Below are 19,112 nucleotides of genomic sequence, written 5' to 3'. Positions count from 1 at the left end.
CGTAATGAGATACACTTGAGAGGTATGGTTGAACCTGTTCTTACATCTCCTAATTAAAGGATAAATAGTTTGGAATAGCCGTATTTCAAGAACAGAAACAAACAAACGGTATTGAACAGGTCGCTGAATAATCTGCATGGCTTGTCACTCGGCCGTATTTCTCATGCAACGTCACATGGGTTTGCCCTGTCAATCATGTAGGTCACGCCTGTTCCTGCGCGAAAATCGCGGTGGGGTAATGTTCTAATACAAAGCCGAAAGTTTATCTGTCGCTATAGCAACGCATAAACAGAATGGCAGATGAAAAGGAAGCTGCAGGTAAGAACAGAGATTGTCTGATTATTTTCATCAGATTATATATTATTTTATATACGAAGCGTGCGTTCAGCAGAATTTGTTTATATATATATTTTCAACATGGCACTTAAGAAAATGACTTCTGTTGAGTAGATAAATTCGAAGAAAGTTGAATATGCTAGCAATATAACCACGAGTTACGGGTATTGGCACTGGGTATTTCACGTTTTACATAATTCTGCGTTAGCGCTTCGCTGACGAAATACGCTTGCTGATTATACAGAAATAAGAGACACGTAGCTCCACAGTAAGAAAGTAATGAACTCCCTGCTGATGACAGCAGATGTCTACATTTATCAGAAACGTAACCTCCTCTCTGTGCTTTAGGCATAGCACCGATTCTTGGTCTTTAGGATTGCGCCTCCCATGATTACCGGTTTTCTTTATAAAGTCAGTCAGACAGATCTGTGTAATGGTACATATACTATGTAGTACTTACTAAGCTTATAAAACTATTCCTTATCTGTAGCTGTCTCGTGTCTAGTATTTGAAGAACGTTTGTTTTCGAAAACAAAAAAATGCCCCTATTTGTGATCCTCTGCTGTGCATTTTTAAGGACAGTCCTACAATTTTTAATGTTCGAAGGAGTAGTATGATAGCATATTGTACTTGCTTTCTCCTATGATGCTAACTTGCAGGGAACAAACACTATAAGTAAACTGTTTAAGTGTGATTATTTGCAAGTCCACTATACAGTTCTTCCCATTTCTAACTGTAGGGTTATGGTTAGGATGGGAGCCAGATCATGGTCAAATGGGGCCCTAGCATACCTCTCAACCTCTTAGTGCATGAAATCTGGACAAAACCTAACATAATGGGAGGACAAAGGACCCAAAATAGGAGCAGATTCTAAGTTTACAAGAGCAATATTTAAAACGTTGCCAAAATAACATTATTTATGTTATTGTGCATTTTATAAATAATATGAAGTCTGAAACTCAAATGTATGTAATTATTTAGTGACTCCAGCCCTTAATGATTTACCAGAAAACAACAGATTTTATGAGAAATAGACCAAAAAATATGAGGCAAAAATCTGGACATTCTGAAAAAAATCTGGACAGTTGAGAGGTATAGGCAAGGTAATGGATCAAGTCCACCCCTGCCCCCAGTGTCCCCACTCCCCACCATTCCCACCCAAAAGATAGTTCAGTGTCCCATTACTTGCCCCCGTTACCATAAAAGACTGTTCAAATGTGTCAGTGCGAATACTATTTTTTCTTTATTTCTATAAAGATTACAGATATTTGGAATTAATTTAGAACCTTTATTTCAGATTTTATAGCAGAAACACAGATAGCCATTTACTAAACAAAACAAAACTATACAGTCTCACAATGAAAACAGATTTAGCATGAGCGGCAGTAAACTTCTCTGCCCTTGAAACTCACATTCATAGAAAATACATCTGGCCAGTGAGGGATTAAGTGTACCTTTTGACTGTTTTCAAACCATGTGCCCCCTGCACACATTTTTCGGACCATGCATAACTGCATGTTCTTTAGTTCACCTTCCTGGTTGTATTCAGTTAAATTCTTTGTTTAATACAGCACCACTTATTATAGTGTATTAAAAAAAATAGTTTTGAACATTTCTCCATAAGCAGTGAAACACATTATATGAACTAATAATGACAAGGTAACCCATTTCAGAACAGCTCAACCATAAAAGGCCACTCAAACTGCTGTCGTTATAATCCACCAATAACAGTCAATATGTATAGTCTCTGCAGATGTAAAAGTAGGTACTTGTATATTATCGCAACCACATTCTAAACATCTCACTTTTCCGTAATTTTGCAGAATGTGCTGATGTTTACCTCATAATTTTCAGGTTGTTCCTAACAAAGTGTTTTGTTTTCTGGCAGTTGTTGAGGATTGAAGTCCTCAATTTTTTGGGGGTTTCCCTAATAAAATATTTGGTTTTCTGGCAATCTGAGGATTGAAGTGCCTAAGTAATGACATACCTTTAAATGTAGACTTATCATTCAAGAAAATGCATGCTAACACAAACCGTGTTATTGTAGCAGCTTTCCAAGTTTGTACCAGCAATGTCTAAAAATCTGTGCCTGTTTTTTCTTTTATCTACCCTGTCCCCCACTATAATATTTTGTTTTTGGGCAGATGTGTTGAACTCGGAGTTTTGGAGGTATGTGTAATCATGTTAAAAAGATACTGTGGTTCATCAGAAACAGAAACTATTCTTGATAAAACTCGTCAGACTTCTACCTCCTGATGGCATTACCATTCGGGGGTCTACCAGCATCTTTCTTTCGTGTTTTAATACATTTTGTATTCTAATAAACACAAAAAGTGGTCTGTGTGCCCAAACTGTCACTGATAACCAAAAGAAAGGCACAGCAAATCAACAAGTAAAAGTTTAATGACACTCCACACGTAAAATCACAGCACAAGCAGAACCAAACAGAAAATAACGCTGCCACAATTTCCAAACACGTTTTCATCAGTATTCACTTCTTCAGAAATGATTAACAATTCTAAATGTGTTATATATATATATATATGTCAGCTGTTATTTAAATCAGCCAATAAAATCCTCTACTCACTTAATAGTAAAATTGAATAATTAAACAGTTAAACATTTGTTGTTAAAAATTAAATAAAAAACAAATCCACAAGTTACTTCACAAAGGTGTAATATCATAAAACTTACATTTTACTTATAACAGTTGGGTAACATGTAACCAACCAACACATGTCCTAGGCAGCTGCTGCCTAGGTTGCCTAGTGCGGGATTCGGCTGTTGATAGGATTAGGGTTAGGTAGGATTAGTGTTACAGTTTTAGGATTAAGGTTTTTTATTTAGGGTTAATGTTTTATGGTAAGAGTTAGGATTTTGGGGTTAAGATTAGACTTTGGCTTAAATAACTTTAAATAGCCACACAGTTTTTGTGCAGGTTTTGCTATGGCTTTCAATGACTGATGGTGAGAAAGGATTGCCCATATGCAGCAAGGGGGCTGTCACCCCTTCAGCCACTCCCAAATGACAAAATTAGCTATTAACACACTTTTAAGAGCCTTGCCATCCTATTGTGGGGATACAACAATGCAGCGGTCCCCTGATGTATGTTATACTGTCTCTGTTTACACACAAGTAGTGGAAGGCTTGCCTGACTTGGGAGGAGTTGATGTTGCTACTGCACAGCTTTTTGAGGTGTTAAAAGTACGTTTTGCCTAGAATTTTAGAATTAGGTTTAGGGGAACTTAGTTACTTTGATTACATTCATTGGGGAACATAATACTGAAACACTCAAACCTTTTAACAGTGGGCAGACTTGACTGCATTGGCCATATTATAAGAGACCAGTTACTTCATCTAGTTATGTCTGCAGCTGTAAGCCAATATTGCCACAATCTGTTACCCAGAAATGTAGTTAGTCCATATGGCACTCTGTGTTAACCCCCCCCTCCCAAAAAAGTCTTCCAAACAAGATGAAAAAAATAAGCTCTTCTGTGCTTTTGTAACTGTAGCAAACTGCATGCTACAACTGTAACAAGGAGTTTGTTACAGTTACTATGCACACTCACACATTAAACAATTTCTACAGTGGTTACACATTCATTTATGAATCCACAATATCTTCATGGCTTCATACATCAATACCAGACTGCACTCACACACCATCAGCACATGCCATACGAGCAGCCCAACAGATTGAGCCCAAGGTAGTCACCCCTTTCAGCATGCCCTAGTTACAACTCTGCTCCTACTCATTATAACTGTTTTTAAGATAACTGTAAGCACCATCTTAAGCACTGTAAGAATTAGACCATGAAAGAATATTGATTCTTCACAATACTGGCTCTTGCACAACTTCAGTTCCAGAATACCATGTGATGTTATTATGCAAGGAAATAGTGCCCTCAGTAGTTCTCAGTTCCAGTACTCTACTGCTGTTGGAGGTACACTGTCTTCATTAAAGCAGTGAATGTTGATGGAATTTTTTTGTACAAGGAAAGTAAGAACTCTTTCCATTTCTAAGGACCCCAAAATGCAATTTTTATTAAGACAGACAGTGGTAGAATTAACTAAAACTGCTAAAATTTATCAGAATGTTATTCCAGCAATGGCTGTTCAATTATGCTATTGCTGCAACATTTTGAGAGCTGTGCAAATGTGCTCACGAGGTTCAGTGTTCTGAATTAATGCTGAAGGAGCTAGCTTTGGTGTGTTGAATAGTACAGATTATACACTGTACATGTTCATATTTGACAGTCACATAAACAAATATTTATTGAGTTATTGTTTTATTTATTTATGCATTCATGGTCTTGCTGATCCTTTTATGCTTTTTCTTTGGATGTGTTGATGTTGTGAGGATGTTGCTTAGCCACAAATCTTTAGGTCATTCCTAAAATGAAAAGCCGTGTGGATTGGAATACATTTGATTAACAGTAAGCATACTGAGGATTAATACGTTTCAGTGATTTATTTGTATATCTTTGTTTTTACAGTTTCTTCAGACTTTGTTATTCTTTAAGCAATCACTAGTATGTGTACTGCTTTATCTCTTGCTTATGAAGTGATCAGGGCCAGAAGTATGGTAAATGTTATCTGGATTGTGCAATAGCCTTGAATATACTCTGTAGTGTGCTATGTTAGTCAATTTCTTTTATCTTGTATTTCTTTTTCATTCATTTATTTTTGTTACTTGCTTATTCATTTCAGAGTTGTGGAGAGCCAAAACCAGTGTATATCCCTGCAGGCAAGAGATATGTGTCAGAAAATCAGTCTTTGATGGGACACCAGACCATTGCAGGGCTTACACGCACTGCGCACACACACACACACACACACACACACACACACACACACACACACACACACCATCCACTTCCTGTTCATAACAAATGTCAAGTCCAGTTTTATTATATTGCTTAAAATTAAATAGTACGCAGTCCATTTCCTGCTTCAATTTCAGTTTTATTATATAGTTTTTTAAGTAAATAATACTAAAAATAAAGTGTCAGCATAAAACAAACATTCCAATGGAAATGGGGCAGATAATTAAATGGTAGATTCAAAAACTGTACCTTAAGGAACCTTTTGATGTCACTGAGCATCAGGGCCTTCCAAAGCCAACTAGATAGTAAGTTCCAATGGTGTGGGATTAAAAGATTAAAAGAATAACTTTTGGACAGTTTAGATTGCATTCTATGAACCTCCAACAGCATTTAGGTGATGCAGCAAAAGATAGATGCAGAACAGATTGGCAGAAGATTTTTATGCTATCTATATGCTTTTGCCTCTGTGTCTGTCAACATTCAAACTTAAGTCCACTCATTACACAGAGATGGGGATTATCCTTAGATCCTAGGAAAAAGCTGTCAGGGGATTGGTATTAGGAAGCCATGAGGGTTTCCTCCATCCTAGCCAGCATTCCTTTCCTACAGACTACACAGCCCACATCACTTTGGGAATCCACAGTGCCTTCCCCTGTGCAAGTACATACTGCTGTGCACTTGCTCACGGAAGGCTACCTCCTATCAGTGGCTTGTTGGATCACATGCATGCCCCAGGTCACAGATTGACTCCTTCTGTAGCCTTACGACTGGCTCTACCCTCTCCTTCCACAGCAGGCATGAATATTCGCCCTTCCAGCTGTCAAGTGTCTGAGCCAGTAATTAACTTGGGTTGTCTGGGCCATAGTCAGGGCTTTATCTTTCTATGCTACAGCACTGACACAGAAAAGATTCTTTCAGATAGGAGGCTTATGTCATTTAGAGCTTAATAAGTGAGGGCTAGAACTCTAATCTATGACCAGACAGGTGACCAGGGAAGTCTTCTAAGACTTCGTTAAATGTGAGGGTCATGCAGTGTACCTGTTAGTAACTAAACAGTAGAGGTTTGCATGAGTTGTTAATGGTCACACTCATATCCCAGAAACCCCAGGTAGAGGGAGTTACAGTAGTCCAGGAACTATGAAACAAAGGCATTGATTAACCACACCCGGGTCATATGAAACAAAGGCATTGAATAATCACAGCCAAGTCTTAAGGTAACAAAAGTGAGTGATCAGGAGAATATCCTTAAGATAATAGCAATCAGGCTTGCAATAACTGACACTTGTTCCCTGTCAGTCTATTATCAGGTATAACCCTATGATTGCACACAATGGCCACAGATTCGACTCTGTTCATCCCTCATAGGTAACACGGGTTTAAAGGCTAAAAGTTTGCTTTCCTGAGAGTTGTGTAATTAGTCATGGTAGCCATTTTGCTGGTACTGAGTTTGAGCTCATTCCAGTGGTTGATGCAGTCACAATCTTTTGCATGGGAATCTGGACCTAACACAGAGTTCTAAGGGATGGAAAAATATAACTTTGTAACAGCACAGCACTGGTATGGCAGCCCTCTCTTACTGATGAAATAAACCAGAGCAGCAGCTACACATTGAAAGGAGCAGGGTTCAGGCAACAAACACTTTGAAACATTATAGTCCTGAGGGAAGGATGATGTGGAAATACCTGTATGTAACTGAAGGACAGAGGATCAACCAATCCAGGAAATTCCTGAAATGTTGTAATTGTTGACTAAGTGATCTGGAAGGATCACATGGTCTACTGTGCCAAAAAGTTGCTGTAAGATCAAGGAGGACAAAGAACAAATGATAAACTCGGTAGTACTAGTCTGGAAACCAGACTGAAAAGTAAAGTAGAGCTTGTATTCTTCAATTTAGGAGTCAGATTGCATGTAGACTATTTCTTCAAGACCTTGATATTGAAATAAAGGTTAGAGATAGGATAGTAACTTTTAAGACTGTCAGGGTGTAGCTGGGCCCACTGGCATAAAGATGTAAAGCCTTGACTGCACCCCAGATGACTTGTGTTTGAATAGTGGACAGGTGCTGGTGGGACTGAGTGGGGGTGGATGGTAGTGAATGGCTGATGCTGGTTTGCCCAAGCCCCATTCTGGAGAGAGGAAGGTGGCTCATCTTGCTGCACTAGTAATACCTGTAGGAGTTCAGGTTTATCACCTGCAGCAATGTGCATAACATGCCATAGTGCTTAGTGATGCACTGCTTGGCCAGATGACTCAGCATGTGTGGCAGCATGCATACATCTCTTTTAGATAGCATTTGTGGAGCATGCAAACAGCTGATAGCGTAAGAGTTAAGACAGTCCGCAGGATCAGTTGTCTGACCCATGTCCTAGAACCTGACCCTTGGGGTAAATGGGCTGATTAGGTGTCTGGTCAGGAATGAATTGGCTGTAGTTCTTTCACCCTGGCCAGGGAAGCCTGATTCTACCCCCATAAGAGAAACAAATGAGTCAGTTGACTGTAGGAAGGGGAAGCCATTAGGTTATCACTGAGAAGGATAAAAAATATAAAGTCAGGGTACTGTGGAGGTTTCTTCAGAAATGGAATGGCGTAGGCCTCTTTGATAGAAGATGGGAAAAACACCCAACTCCAGAGAAGCTGAGACAGTCTTGTACAGGACAGGAACTAGGAACTCTGGGCAATATATAAAGAGCTTGTTGGGTTAAGGTCACAACTGCTGTTTGTTTGACACCTTTTTTTTCTTTGTTAATCACATTGGTGTCCTGTTACATGACCTCTTTCATCCATGACCTGGGCCATTGCTCAGTGGAGCAACTTTATGTGACAGAACTTTATGAGAATAAGGTTTTACATTTATTCAGTATAAACTGTGCTTATAATAGTACTTTGATCACATACGAAAGGAGCCAAAATAAACCAGAAAAACAAATTCAACATGATCATGCAAATCAAACAGATTAGAAACAGACATTATTGCTGACCTGACCACAACACTTCCCCTTTCTTCAGTGCATGAAAAGCAGTAATTTTAATGCAGGAAGCATGCTGTCACCTGACTGCAGATGCTTGTAAGTGTCTTGTTAAATTACTTCACCTGGCTGCTGTAGCAACCCAGTCCTCTACAATAGGGCTTTTATGCAGCATAGAAATCCAAACATATCAAGAGAAAAGCTTACATACAACCACTTGATACCTGTCCTCACCCTACCACTTCTCTAGCACAATTACTTATAGTTAAGCTTGGGTCACTGGATCCTCTGAAAAGAATTAAGTAACTTAGAAAAAAGAACAAGCAGTATTCATCCAACCACTCGACTTTCGTACCTTCCAGCTATAGACCAGAACAGTGTCAGTTTCTTTGATGGCTTTTAGGCAGTGTAGAAATCATAATCATATATCTGAGAAGACAGATGACATAAAGCCACTGGATTTCTGTTCTACTTTACCATTTTCACCACTGGTACTTGCTGTCCAGCTTGAGTCACTGGAACCTCAGAATATGATTAATAAATGAGGGAAATCAAGTTATAGCTGGTCAAAACCTCCACATGCTGTTTCATTTCTGGTGGATCCTTCATTAGAGCCTGGCAAGCTTGACATCCACTACCTTATCATCTACAGTAATATTTCAGAGAAAGTTACTTTCATTCAGTTTGATTAATGCAGGTGCTACTTTCCTTTTCAGTCTGGTTTCCAGACCTGCCACAACACAGCTTCTAATAGGTATCACTATTTGCTAAGTATCTTTTTGTTGCCATGATAGTCTAGCTTCCTGTCCCCCAAATCTTTAATTGTTGGATCAGCTTTGGTCCCCCTAATTGGTAGGAGTGGACTTTCTCTTCCTTCCATGCCATTCGTCTTATAGTTTGTGAAATCTATGTATCCTACATCTTCATTAGTTGTAACTTGCTGAATTGTCAATTTTCCTTATCATCAAGTACTTTCTATTTTTGTCTTGAATTCATCCCCAAAAGTTCCATATACACAAAAACGTGATTTAAATATCTGTCCTTTGCCCTGTTTCTACCAAATTTGCTAGATTTTCTTTACACTATTTTGCTGTTTTGTGACTTCTTATATTATTACCTTCTTGTGTTTGTCTCAACATCTGTTTCATCCTATATGTAGCCTTTAGTTAAGACAGGTCCATGAGTAGGGGAGAGGAAGGGATAATTACATCTAAGACAGTATGTATTGCTGAGACATTTTTTAGCAAATAATATTTTGTCAAAATCTGCCAGATGAAACAGTGATTTGAGGGAAATTGTCCAAAATTAAGCAGAATTTTTCTTTTTGGGCAAATTACCTTCTCACACCCTCAAATATGCCTCCAGTAGACCTCACCCAATTATAACAATTTTTGAAATTTGTGTATCTTGAAGATATAAGACTCTCATAGATATGCCAAGTAATCGAGGTAATCTAGAGGAAACATTCAGTGTGCCTGGTTTCAGTGAATTGTACATAACCCCCATTTTTCACCTTAAGAAAGCAATACAGTTAGGTCACTGATTTTTGTTTTTTAGTTCAGCTATAAGACCAGTCTTTATTTATTATTTATTTACTGCAAACTCTTTGATATTGTTGACCATAAGAAACTGTATCAGGTTCTTAGAGAAATGGTAATACCAGATCATATAATTTGTCTCCTGAGGAATGTATATGCAAAACAAGAAGCAACTGTTAAAACTGAATATAGAACAACTGACTAGGTCAGGACTGGAAAAGGAGTATGTCAAAGCTGTATATTGTCACCCTATTTATTTAATTTATACGCTGACTATATCAAGCAAAATACTGGAATCAAAATTGCTGGGAGAAATACTAATTTTAGGTATGTAGATGATACCACTTGGATGGCTGAAAAAGTGAATGTTGAAGAGCTTGTTGATGAAGGTGAAAGTGGAAAGCGCAAATGATGGCCTGCTGCTCAACATTAAGAAAACTAAAATTATGTCATCTAGTCCTACTGGTTCTATGAGAATAGATGGAGAAGAAGTGGAGACAGTGACAGATTTCATGTTCTTGGACTCAAAGACCTGTGCAGATGGTGACTGCTGCCATGAAATTAAAAGGTGCTTTTTTTTGGAAGGAAAGCTGTAGCAAATATGATACAATTAGATGAAATGAGATTCTAAACAGCGAAGAAATCACATTGTCAACAAAGGTCCATATAGTCAACGGTATTTTTTCCCAGAAATAACATGCATCTGTGAGAGCTGAACTGTTAAATAAGGCAATTCACTGGGAAATTGATGCTTTTGAACTGTGGTGCTGGCAAAAATGTTTGAAAATTCCATAGACTGCAAGATCACATCAGTCAGTTCTTAAGAAAATAAACCCAGACATCTCACTGGAAAGTTTGATAATAAAACTAAAACTCACTTACTTTGGCCACCTAATGTGACAGCAAGGTTTACTAAAGAATTCACTGATGCTGAGAAAGATGGAGGCAGAAGAAGGATAAGAGAGAGAGAGAGAGAGGCTAAGATGGATACACAGCATTACTGAAGCAATTAAATATGGGTTTGCAAGAACTAAAAGAAACAGTTTCTGACATACAGGTCTAGCATGCTAAAGTTCTTGAGGTCACAAAGAGTCTGGTTCGACTAAGCAACAACTATAAAGCCAGTAAAAAAATCTTGAAATTTGGTCATGACTGTCAGGTTGGTCTTCTAAATGTATTACTGTAATCATAAATGACAAACTTTGCCTGCTAACCAAAAACATGTGGTGGAAGTACAACTGCTTCTTAACCATTCACATCTTTCCATTAATTGTAATAGTTTGCAGCAGTCAGGTGGCACTGGTTGTCTTTTGAACAATGACAGTCTAGGCACTCCTACCCTTCATTCTGTAATTGCTGGGTCAACTGCTGCCTCCTACTTGGTAAATATAGACCAGGGTGTGTCTACTCTTCAGATCTTTACATCAGCCAAGCCATGCAGGTAGATCAAACTTTAAGCTCTTGCTGTATGTTGAGCTTCTGGCTGATTGCATTTTATTTTTTTCCTCAGTTATTTAATTACTAGCTTTATCATTATGCTTGCCTTTACACAGAAAAGTTCCATAGTCATTGTAAGTCTTCTTTTCACGCCTGAAAGTTTGTGTCAGCCTGATTTGTTATTATAATGGTAGTGTAGTCATCCTAACTCTAGGCTTACCATGGTGGTGCAGCGGTTAGTGTTGCTGCCTCATAGAAAGAGGTTCTCCAGTTTGATTCTCGTCTGGGTTGCCTTTTCTGTGGAGTCTGCATGTCCTCTCTGCAGTCATGTAGGTTTCCTCTGTGTGCTCTAGTTTCCTCCCACATTCCAAAGACATGCAGTAGGTGTATTGGACACTCTAAATTGGCCAACTCGACACTGTAAAACTCCACTGCTAATTGTTCTGTGGGATGTTGTTCCTCTGTGCTGACCCTTAACCAGGAAAACCCAGGAGAAGAAGGGACCCTAACTATATCTTTGAGAAGAGAGCTGGCTATATTGGCTAACTCAACACTGTAAAACTCTACTGCCAATCATTCTGTGGGCTGTTCTGCTGTGTCGACCCCTAACCAGGAAAAGCCAGAAGAAGAAGGGACCCTAACTATATCTTTGAGAAGAGAGCTGACATATAGCCACTTGATTTTCTTAAACAGTGGGGGAAATAGTCTGTTTCTAAATGGCTGGTGTCTGTTATTGCCTTTCATGATGAGATGATGTACCCTGTGCACAGTCATGTTGGGGCTTATTCCAAAATGAGGGTGGTGACCTTTGCATAGTGCTTCTTCCAGTGAAATATGTAAGGCAAGAACTTGGTTCTCCACCCATGTATCTACTGCATATTAGAGGTTATACTGCCACTTGAAGGCAAAAGTAAGTTTTGCTAAAGTGGTCCTTCAGGGAAAGCTAGATGACATCTGTGCCCAAATCTAGTTAAGCAGCTTGATAGCTTCCTATTTTCCCCTGCAGAGTTTTACTTGAAATACAGGAATGAGTGAAGAAAGTGAAGCTTTGTTAAGAATTCCACATAATATTGTTTTATGAACTCCTTGCTGTCTTTCCATTTCCTCATGCTAACCCCCCCCCCCTTTTTATTATATTGGCTGTTTATGTAGCTGCAAGTTCAGTGCTAGATTTTAAATAATGTGTAGGACGCTTTCTCTATTTTGTCGAGGCATGATTGATTCATTTTGAGCATCTCAACCACTAGCCACGTATTCAGCCTACCAGGTGTTCTGCCTGGTAGGGGTCACAGTAGGATTTGGCTGAGAAATTACATAGCATTGTCAGTGCAGAACGAGTACATATAGAAATGTCAGGCGGTTTGCTTCTGTGATAGTAAAACACAAAGAGAGAACTTCTGAAATGCAACTAAAAGGCAGCTGTGGCAAAGACTGCCTGCCTTCTTGGAATGGAGATGTAACTCTTTTGCTTTTCTGCTGGGCAGGTATAATCTAGAATATCTCCAAGTTCTCTGGCATTAAGATCAGAGGCTGTAGCTCCATTCCCTTGTAATCTCCTCGTCATAAAATACTATATTTTGTTGCTTAAAAGAGATGATCACAAACTTAAAACCAAAGTGACAGACATAGTCAGTGAAAGCAAGCAGTCATTGTTCTTCAGCTGGGAAGAAAAAAGACAGGACTCCAGAAACTTTTTTTCTGTCTCTGGTATAGTCTTATGGGGAAACAGATTGAACTGTGGGATGGAGAAGTCTTAGTTTTAAAACATAACTGCATCAGTATGGTAGTCTCATTAGGCTATTTTTGGTGTAATAAATCAGAAAAAATACAATCCATCCCCATGGCGCAGAGAGATAAAGCCTTTACTTTGCCCCAGATGACCTGTTTCTGATTAGTGGCACAGGCAGTGAGGGGACTAGCCATGGGAGAGGATGGGTGTGATCAGCTCTATGTTGGCTTGCCCATTTTAGAGGGAGGGCGGTAGCTAAGGTTTGCTGCTGTAGCAGCATTAAGAGCCTGGAACACTCCTCATTGCAAGATTTATATCACTTGGTCAGTGATTGTGGAGCTTGCAAGGCTGCCATGGAGTGAGACCGGAATTAGGGCACTATTCCAGGCAGCAGTATGACACTGCACCAAAGTCCTGAAGCTCCTTACTGGCCCCAGATGTGGGTTGGGTTGAACCAGCTAAGGCTGGTCTGGCAGATACTTTAAGCAAGGAGGGGAGAGGAGCCAGTGGCAGCCGATGGCCAGCTGCGGGGAGGTAGAGAGAAACAATTCAGAAAACAATACAAATCAGTTAGAGTGAGGTAGGAAAGCTAGTAGTTCTTGGAAAATAAAGATATAATGAAAGCCATTTTACATTTCTAGAATACCCATGCATCCATCAATTAATCTACAAAACCTTTTTCCCAATTTTGCACATGGGGTTGGGTTGTCACTTCAAAAGTGACAATCATCTAGAGCCAATGTTCAAACTGCCAGGCTGCTAGCCCTGCCAAGGTTGCTCTTCCATACCACACTTTTGCACACTCTTACCTAAAACCAGTTTAGAGCTTTCAGTCCACCTACTACATGCCTTTGGAATGTGGGAAGAAACTAGAACACTCAGAGAAAACCTACACAAATACAGGGAGGACATGCAAACTCTGCACAGAAGGCACCCTGGCTGATTATCGAACCAGAGAGCCTCTTGTCATGAGGTGACAACATTACATTTGTCCTTAGATTGTCTCAGTACTTCCCCATCAGCATCAGCTGCAGCATATTGTTGTCTTATATCTTCACTTTGAAATAAAGCACTTCACGAGGAGCTTACTAGTGTTTGCAAGGAAGATGTCCTTAAGAAGAAGTGAGGAAGAAAGAAAATAGCAGCATTAATTTCATATAGTATAGGATGTGCCAATACATTCAGTGTGGAAGAGCAGTGGTCAAAGCTACTGGTGTTTTTTGTGCAGCTCTCTAGAGCAGAAATCATGTTGCATCTAGAGCATTGCTTACTTTTTGGGGGGCTCTAGCTGAAGAAAAGTGTCCACTTACTGTAGTCAGTCCATTTGGTGCTAGGAAGTAATTGAGGATATAAGGAAGTTAAAGTTAGGGCAGGCAGATAACCCTCACTATATACAGCATGGGCAAACAGAAGTCCGGGGACATAACATATAGCCTGATTTGCTGAGGTAGTTGCATGGCTAGGGTTCAGTTTTAGCAGAAGAAGAAAGAGAAAAAGGCATGATTGTACTAGGTTCAGAAAAGAGATGTGAAGGTGCTATTTTAGGTAGTGCATCATAGAACTGTGAGATGCAATGCAAAGCTGTGGGTTTGTAAGGGAGAAAGATGAGGTTAAGAAAGGGTGTGACAAAAAAGTGAAGCACCAGTTGGCATTGCAGCTTTTCTTCTGGTAGCCAAACTATATGTTTGCCTGTGGCTGGTGGGTGATATTTTGACTCCAAATTTGGACTGGCTGAAGAAACCATGCACAGCGACAATAATTTTTGCAGATGGCAGTACATGCATATATTATATGGTACAGCATGTTCTTTTCTCATGAAAAACATTTCTTATAATCTTTACTGTTAATTCAGTTTATTTATATATATGTTGCTATATTTCATCGCGAATTAAAATCTGAGGAGTCTCTACCAAGCTTTTGGTATACCATTGCTGCTCTGCAGACCTACAACTAATGCACTTTGATCTCTTCTTTTAGTGAACACCAGTTTACAGTCCCATTGACTCTGCAGACTCAGGGACTAGCTTTGTCCATCTTGGTGTCTGTAAGACTCTACTCTACCATTTAGTTTTACCGTTGCTGTAAACTCCTTGTTAAAGGGAAATGATAGTATTTGCGTTTTTACTTCGGCAATCTTAGTGCATTTATTTCTTTCTCTCTGTCGTTCTCTTCCCTTATGTAATCTTCTGCACATTCTAGTTTCTTGTTTCTCACAAACTGCTTATTATTTCTTTCAGCTGTTCAACAGCAGCTGCCATTTGTTTCCTATTTTTCTGCTCTACCATCTTGTTATCTGGCTCTTTCTCACTCCCTTTTTGCCTATCTTTCACTTACTGTTTTCACTGGAGACACAGTTGTCTGTACTTTTATTTCCCATTTAACCTCCCCTAGTTTTGCTCTTGTTGATTAATAAAATGAGATAAAGATAGAATTGATCTCCTTGCTTTTCATTCTACTTCTGATTGCCTCTACCCTTCTCCTTATTACTTCTCTTATTTTTAATAGTGTAGTATCTGGTGCATGCATTCTGCCCCTGTAGTCTGCTGTTTATCTTTCTGGGGCATTTCTCTCCACAGCATCTCACAACTCTTTCTTTTTTTCATTCTTCTTTTCTACTTTTAACCAGTTCAGTAAGGTGTCCAACACTGTGTTAGTTGTATGGATTTTATGTATTTTATTCATTTGCAGCATTACATAGATTGCTTTATCTGGGAGTTGCACTGAAGTAATAGTCCGCGTCTGTGCATGGATATATCAGAATTTACTTAGAGTTGGTGTGGTTTAATCATAAGGATAAAGCCCAAGTGATTAAACAAAGCCAACTTTGGGCAAATCCTGATATAGCCACAAATATGAGTAGATTATTGCTCTTATACAATTGTATTATTTAAGAAAGAAATAGCTTTGCATAAGGGCACTTCAGTCCTCTTACATGTTGTTCTACCTATACTAATATACTGCACATGTTATAGGACTTATGTTCTCATGCATTCATGTCATTGCAGGAGAAGTGATGAAGAAAACATAATCTATTTTTTTTTTTGGAACTATTAAAAAAAATACATACATTTATGAGGGGCATGCAAACTTATAAGGAAAATCAGATAGGTTTCTGTTTGTTTAGTTTTGCAGAGCATACCTGACTTCTTGTATTTTGTTCTGTCCTCAAAATATACCAGTAGAAATCCTGGTTGTTCAATGGTAGTTGAGTGGCTGGACTTTTTTCTACTGGTATGTGCTCGATTTACAAAAGGCATACTAGTTGGGGCGTCCAATCAGCCCGCTCATTCATGAATAGTAATGAACCTTTATTGCATAATTACCAATTTTGTCAGGTTTAGTCCCACAACTCTCAGCTTTGCTATGCTTGGCTTTGCTTCACTTCACTTTGCTAGCCCACCCTTAATTCCCACTCACCCTGTATTTTACCTTTATAACACACTCTAAGGTAATTGGAAAATCCAGTTTTACTATCCTTAGTGCAACATCCTATAATAAAAATTTTACATAGATTATATATATGGGTTCCATACACTAGATCGAATTTTCACTAATTCGAAATAGTGCATGGAATGTTCACTTCAGTGCAGTACTCACAGACCTTAGGGTTAGGGCATGGGTCATAGTATGGGCTATCCCCTTACCATGACCCGTGCCCTAACTCTAAGGTCCGTGATGACTGCAGCGCAGTGAAGGACATAGCAATGTCCTCCACTATGGTGCGATAGTCACGAACCTTAGGGTTAGGGCACGGGGATAGCTTTACCAACTATCCCCATACCGTAACCCGTGCCCTAACCCTACGGTCCGTGACTATTGCACCATAGTGGAGGACATACCTTGTTTTTTATGTCCTCCACTGTGCTGCTGTGTTTTCTGTGAAGTGCACTTACTCAAATGTTCACTTTTGTTAAAGTTAACTTTCGCAGAAGTGAGGCTTCCTATTACAAGTTCGAAGTAGTGAACTTTTGTTCTTGTAATAGGAATATATATATATATATATATATATATATATATATATATATATATATACACATATATATGTGTGTCCTCTAGAATTTTGAAGTGTAAAACTCCAAAACTCATATGGGCGAAGTTTTTAAACTTCAAAATCCTGAATGGAGATCGGCATACAGCGGAATGGGAGAGTTCCCTTTTCCTCCCTGTAGTGCGATCTTGGATTTGGTATATTTAAGTAAGAGGGGGTGTGGGGTGTGCAAGCAAAAACATGTTTTGTGATGTGTTGACTGCTTTTTTGGGGGGAGTTTCTTAATTTTGAGATTCCAAGATCTCGAAATTTTGAACTCGATATTCTGAAACTCGAGATTGTGTTATTTCAAATTAAGAAGTGGACCCATATACATATACATATATAGTGTATATATCTATATATCTATCTATTTATATCTGTCTGTATATCTATATATCTATCTGTGTATATATCTATATATCTATCTATTTATATCTGTCTGTATATCTATATATCTATTTATATATGTGTATATATATATATATCTATATATCTATTTATATATGGGTCTGCTTCAGTAGACCGACTTACCTGAAAATCTAAGCCCAGATACCCAAGATGAAGAGACTGAAAAGATCAGGACACCAAACGGCAAAACAGTGGAAGTTTAACATGGGAAAAGAGTCGGTTGGCCAACATGGTACCTTTGCCCTTTTCCACACTGTAGCGTGATCTCAGAGTTGGTATATTTAAGTAAGGGGGTGTGGGAGGCAAACTCCCCACTTGGGTAGGTTGAATTTAGTGTGGTTTGTTTAAGTGGTGGTGTTGGACAACTTACCATTTTCCCAATGTGACTTTCTGATGTTTTGTATGTTCGGTGTCGTAGTATGTTCGGTTCTTGTGTTTCTGGTATCTGGGCTTCAGTTTTCTGGTAAGTCGATCTACTGAAGTAGATCCATATAAATAAATAAATAAATATATATAAATATATGTGTGTGTGTGTGTGTGTGTGTGTGTGTGTGTATATATATATATATATATATATATATATATATATATATATATATATATATATACACATATATATATATATACCAAGCACCACAGCTCCTGAGTGTCCTATCAACACCTATGCTAACCATATATCAGCCAATCAGATCAGCAAATTTGGCACATTCTCATTCAAACTCTTCCATACTATGTTTTAGCATACCCTTTACTACATTAAAACTTCCACAGTTACTTGTTTTATTCTGAAACCAAAGTACTGTTACTCATAGATGTTACCATAAAAAGTGCAACATCAGTGCTAACTCACAATCAGCATTAACTTACTATCCAGCACATTAGCTATATTGCTTTCCCCTGTAACTGGGCAGCTATTCTGCCTTACTACTTCTCAGTACTAACTTCTGTGCTGACTTTGAATACATTTATGTTACCATCCACTTATCTGACTGACTCTCTTTAGGAAAAACTTTCACCAAATCTTTCAACACCTAAACTATACAATGTATCTGTACCAATAATGACCGCATTTCTTTTTCCTTTTGCACACAGCACTTCCTACCATCACCCACTAGCATGCCATCTTCAAAACTCTCATCTCCTACACCCCACTGCACTCTATCACAAACCACCATTTACTTTACATGATGTCTCAGTTTTCTAACTCCCAATCAGTACATTACCTAAAGGTCAGGTATCAATCCTAGTCATCACCACTTCATCCAAAATGTTTATCAAGCTATAATGTTCTGGGGATCTGGATTTCAGTTGTGGTCTCAACTCCATTCAAAGCATTTAGTGCAGCACTCAACATCCAGAAATAAACATTAATAAAATCAAAGTCCAGAATACAACTTTGGGCACAAACATAGAAGGTTTTTGTAATAATATAACCAAACTCCATTCATGGGTAGCATATCATACCTGTGGTATCCTTATACTCACAGAATCCTGGCTAAAACAATGTGTTAAAAATAAGGACATTCTGCCTCAAGGATACAATATCCTAAGGTTTGCCCACAGAACAAAACAGCTGAAAGTGTATCCTCATGTACCAAAGTATATTACATCCACCCATATCCATATGAGTTACCACCCTTCAAAAATACTGAATTTCTAATTGGCATCTTTCAGATTAATACAAAGAAAGCAATATGCATTATATCGACATACATCTCCTCTCCCCAAATAATCTACAAACTCTTGTGGATATCCTGTTCTACCTCTCAAAACACATTCCTCATGAAACTATAATACTTGGTGGCCTATGTATCTGCTGGATAACTCACATGCATCTCCAGT

The 19,112-nt window shown here is 38.6% G+C and overlaps 1 protein-coding gene across 1 annotated transcript in view; it reads left to right on the top strand.

The window, feature by feature from the left end:
* The first annotated feature begins 202 nt into the window (after nt 1-202).
* The window catches only part of EFCAB2 (EF-hand calcium binding domain 2), a 610,154-nt gene continuing 591,244 nt past the window's right edge, over nt 203-19,112 (top strand). The window contains exon 1 of the mRNA XM_044058128.1: nt 203-318. Coding sequence (XP_043914063.1) covers nt 294-318 — 25 coding nt within the window. The 5' untranslated portion in view covers nt 203-293. The remainder of the gene's footprint in view (nt 319-19,112) is intronic.

This window comes from Protopterus annectens, chromosome 1.part2 (assembly GCF_019279795.1).
Source record: "Protopterus annectens isolate FY-2018-M chromosome 1.part2, PAN1.0, whole genome shotgun sequence".
NCBI lineage: Eukaryota > Metazoa > Chordata > Ceratodontiformes > Protopteridae > Protopterus > Protopterus annectens.
Note: the sequence above shows the minus strand (reverse complement) of the source record. Positions and strands in the feature narration are given on the sequence as shown.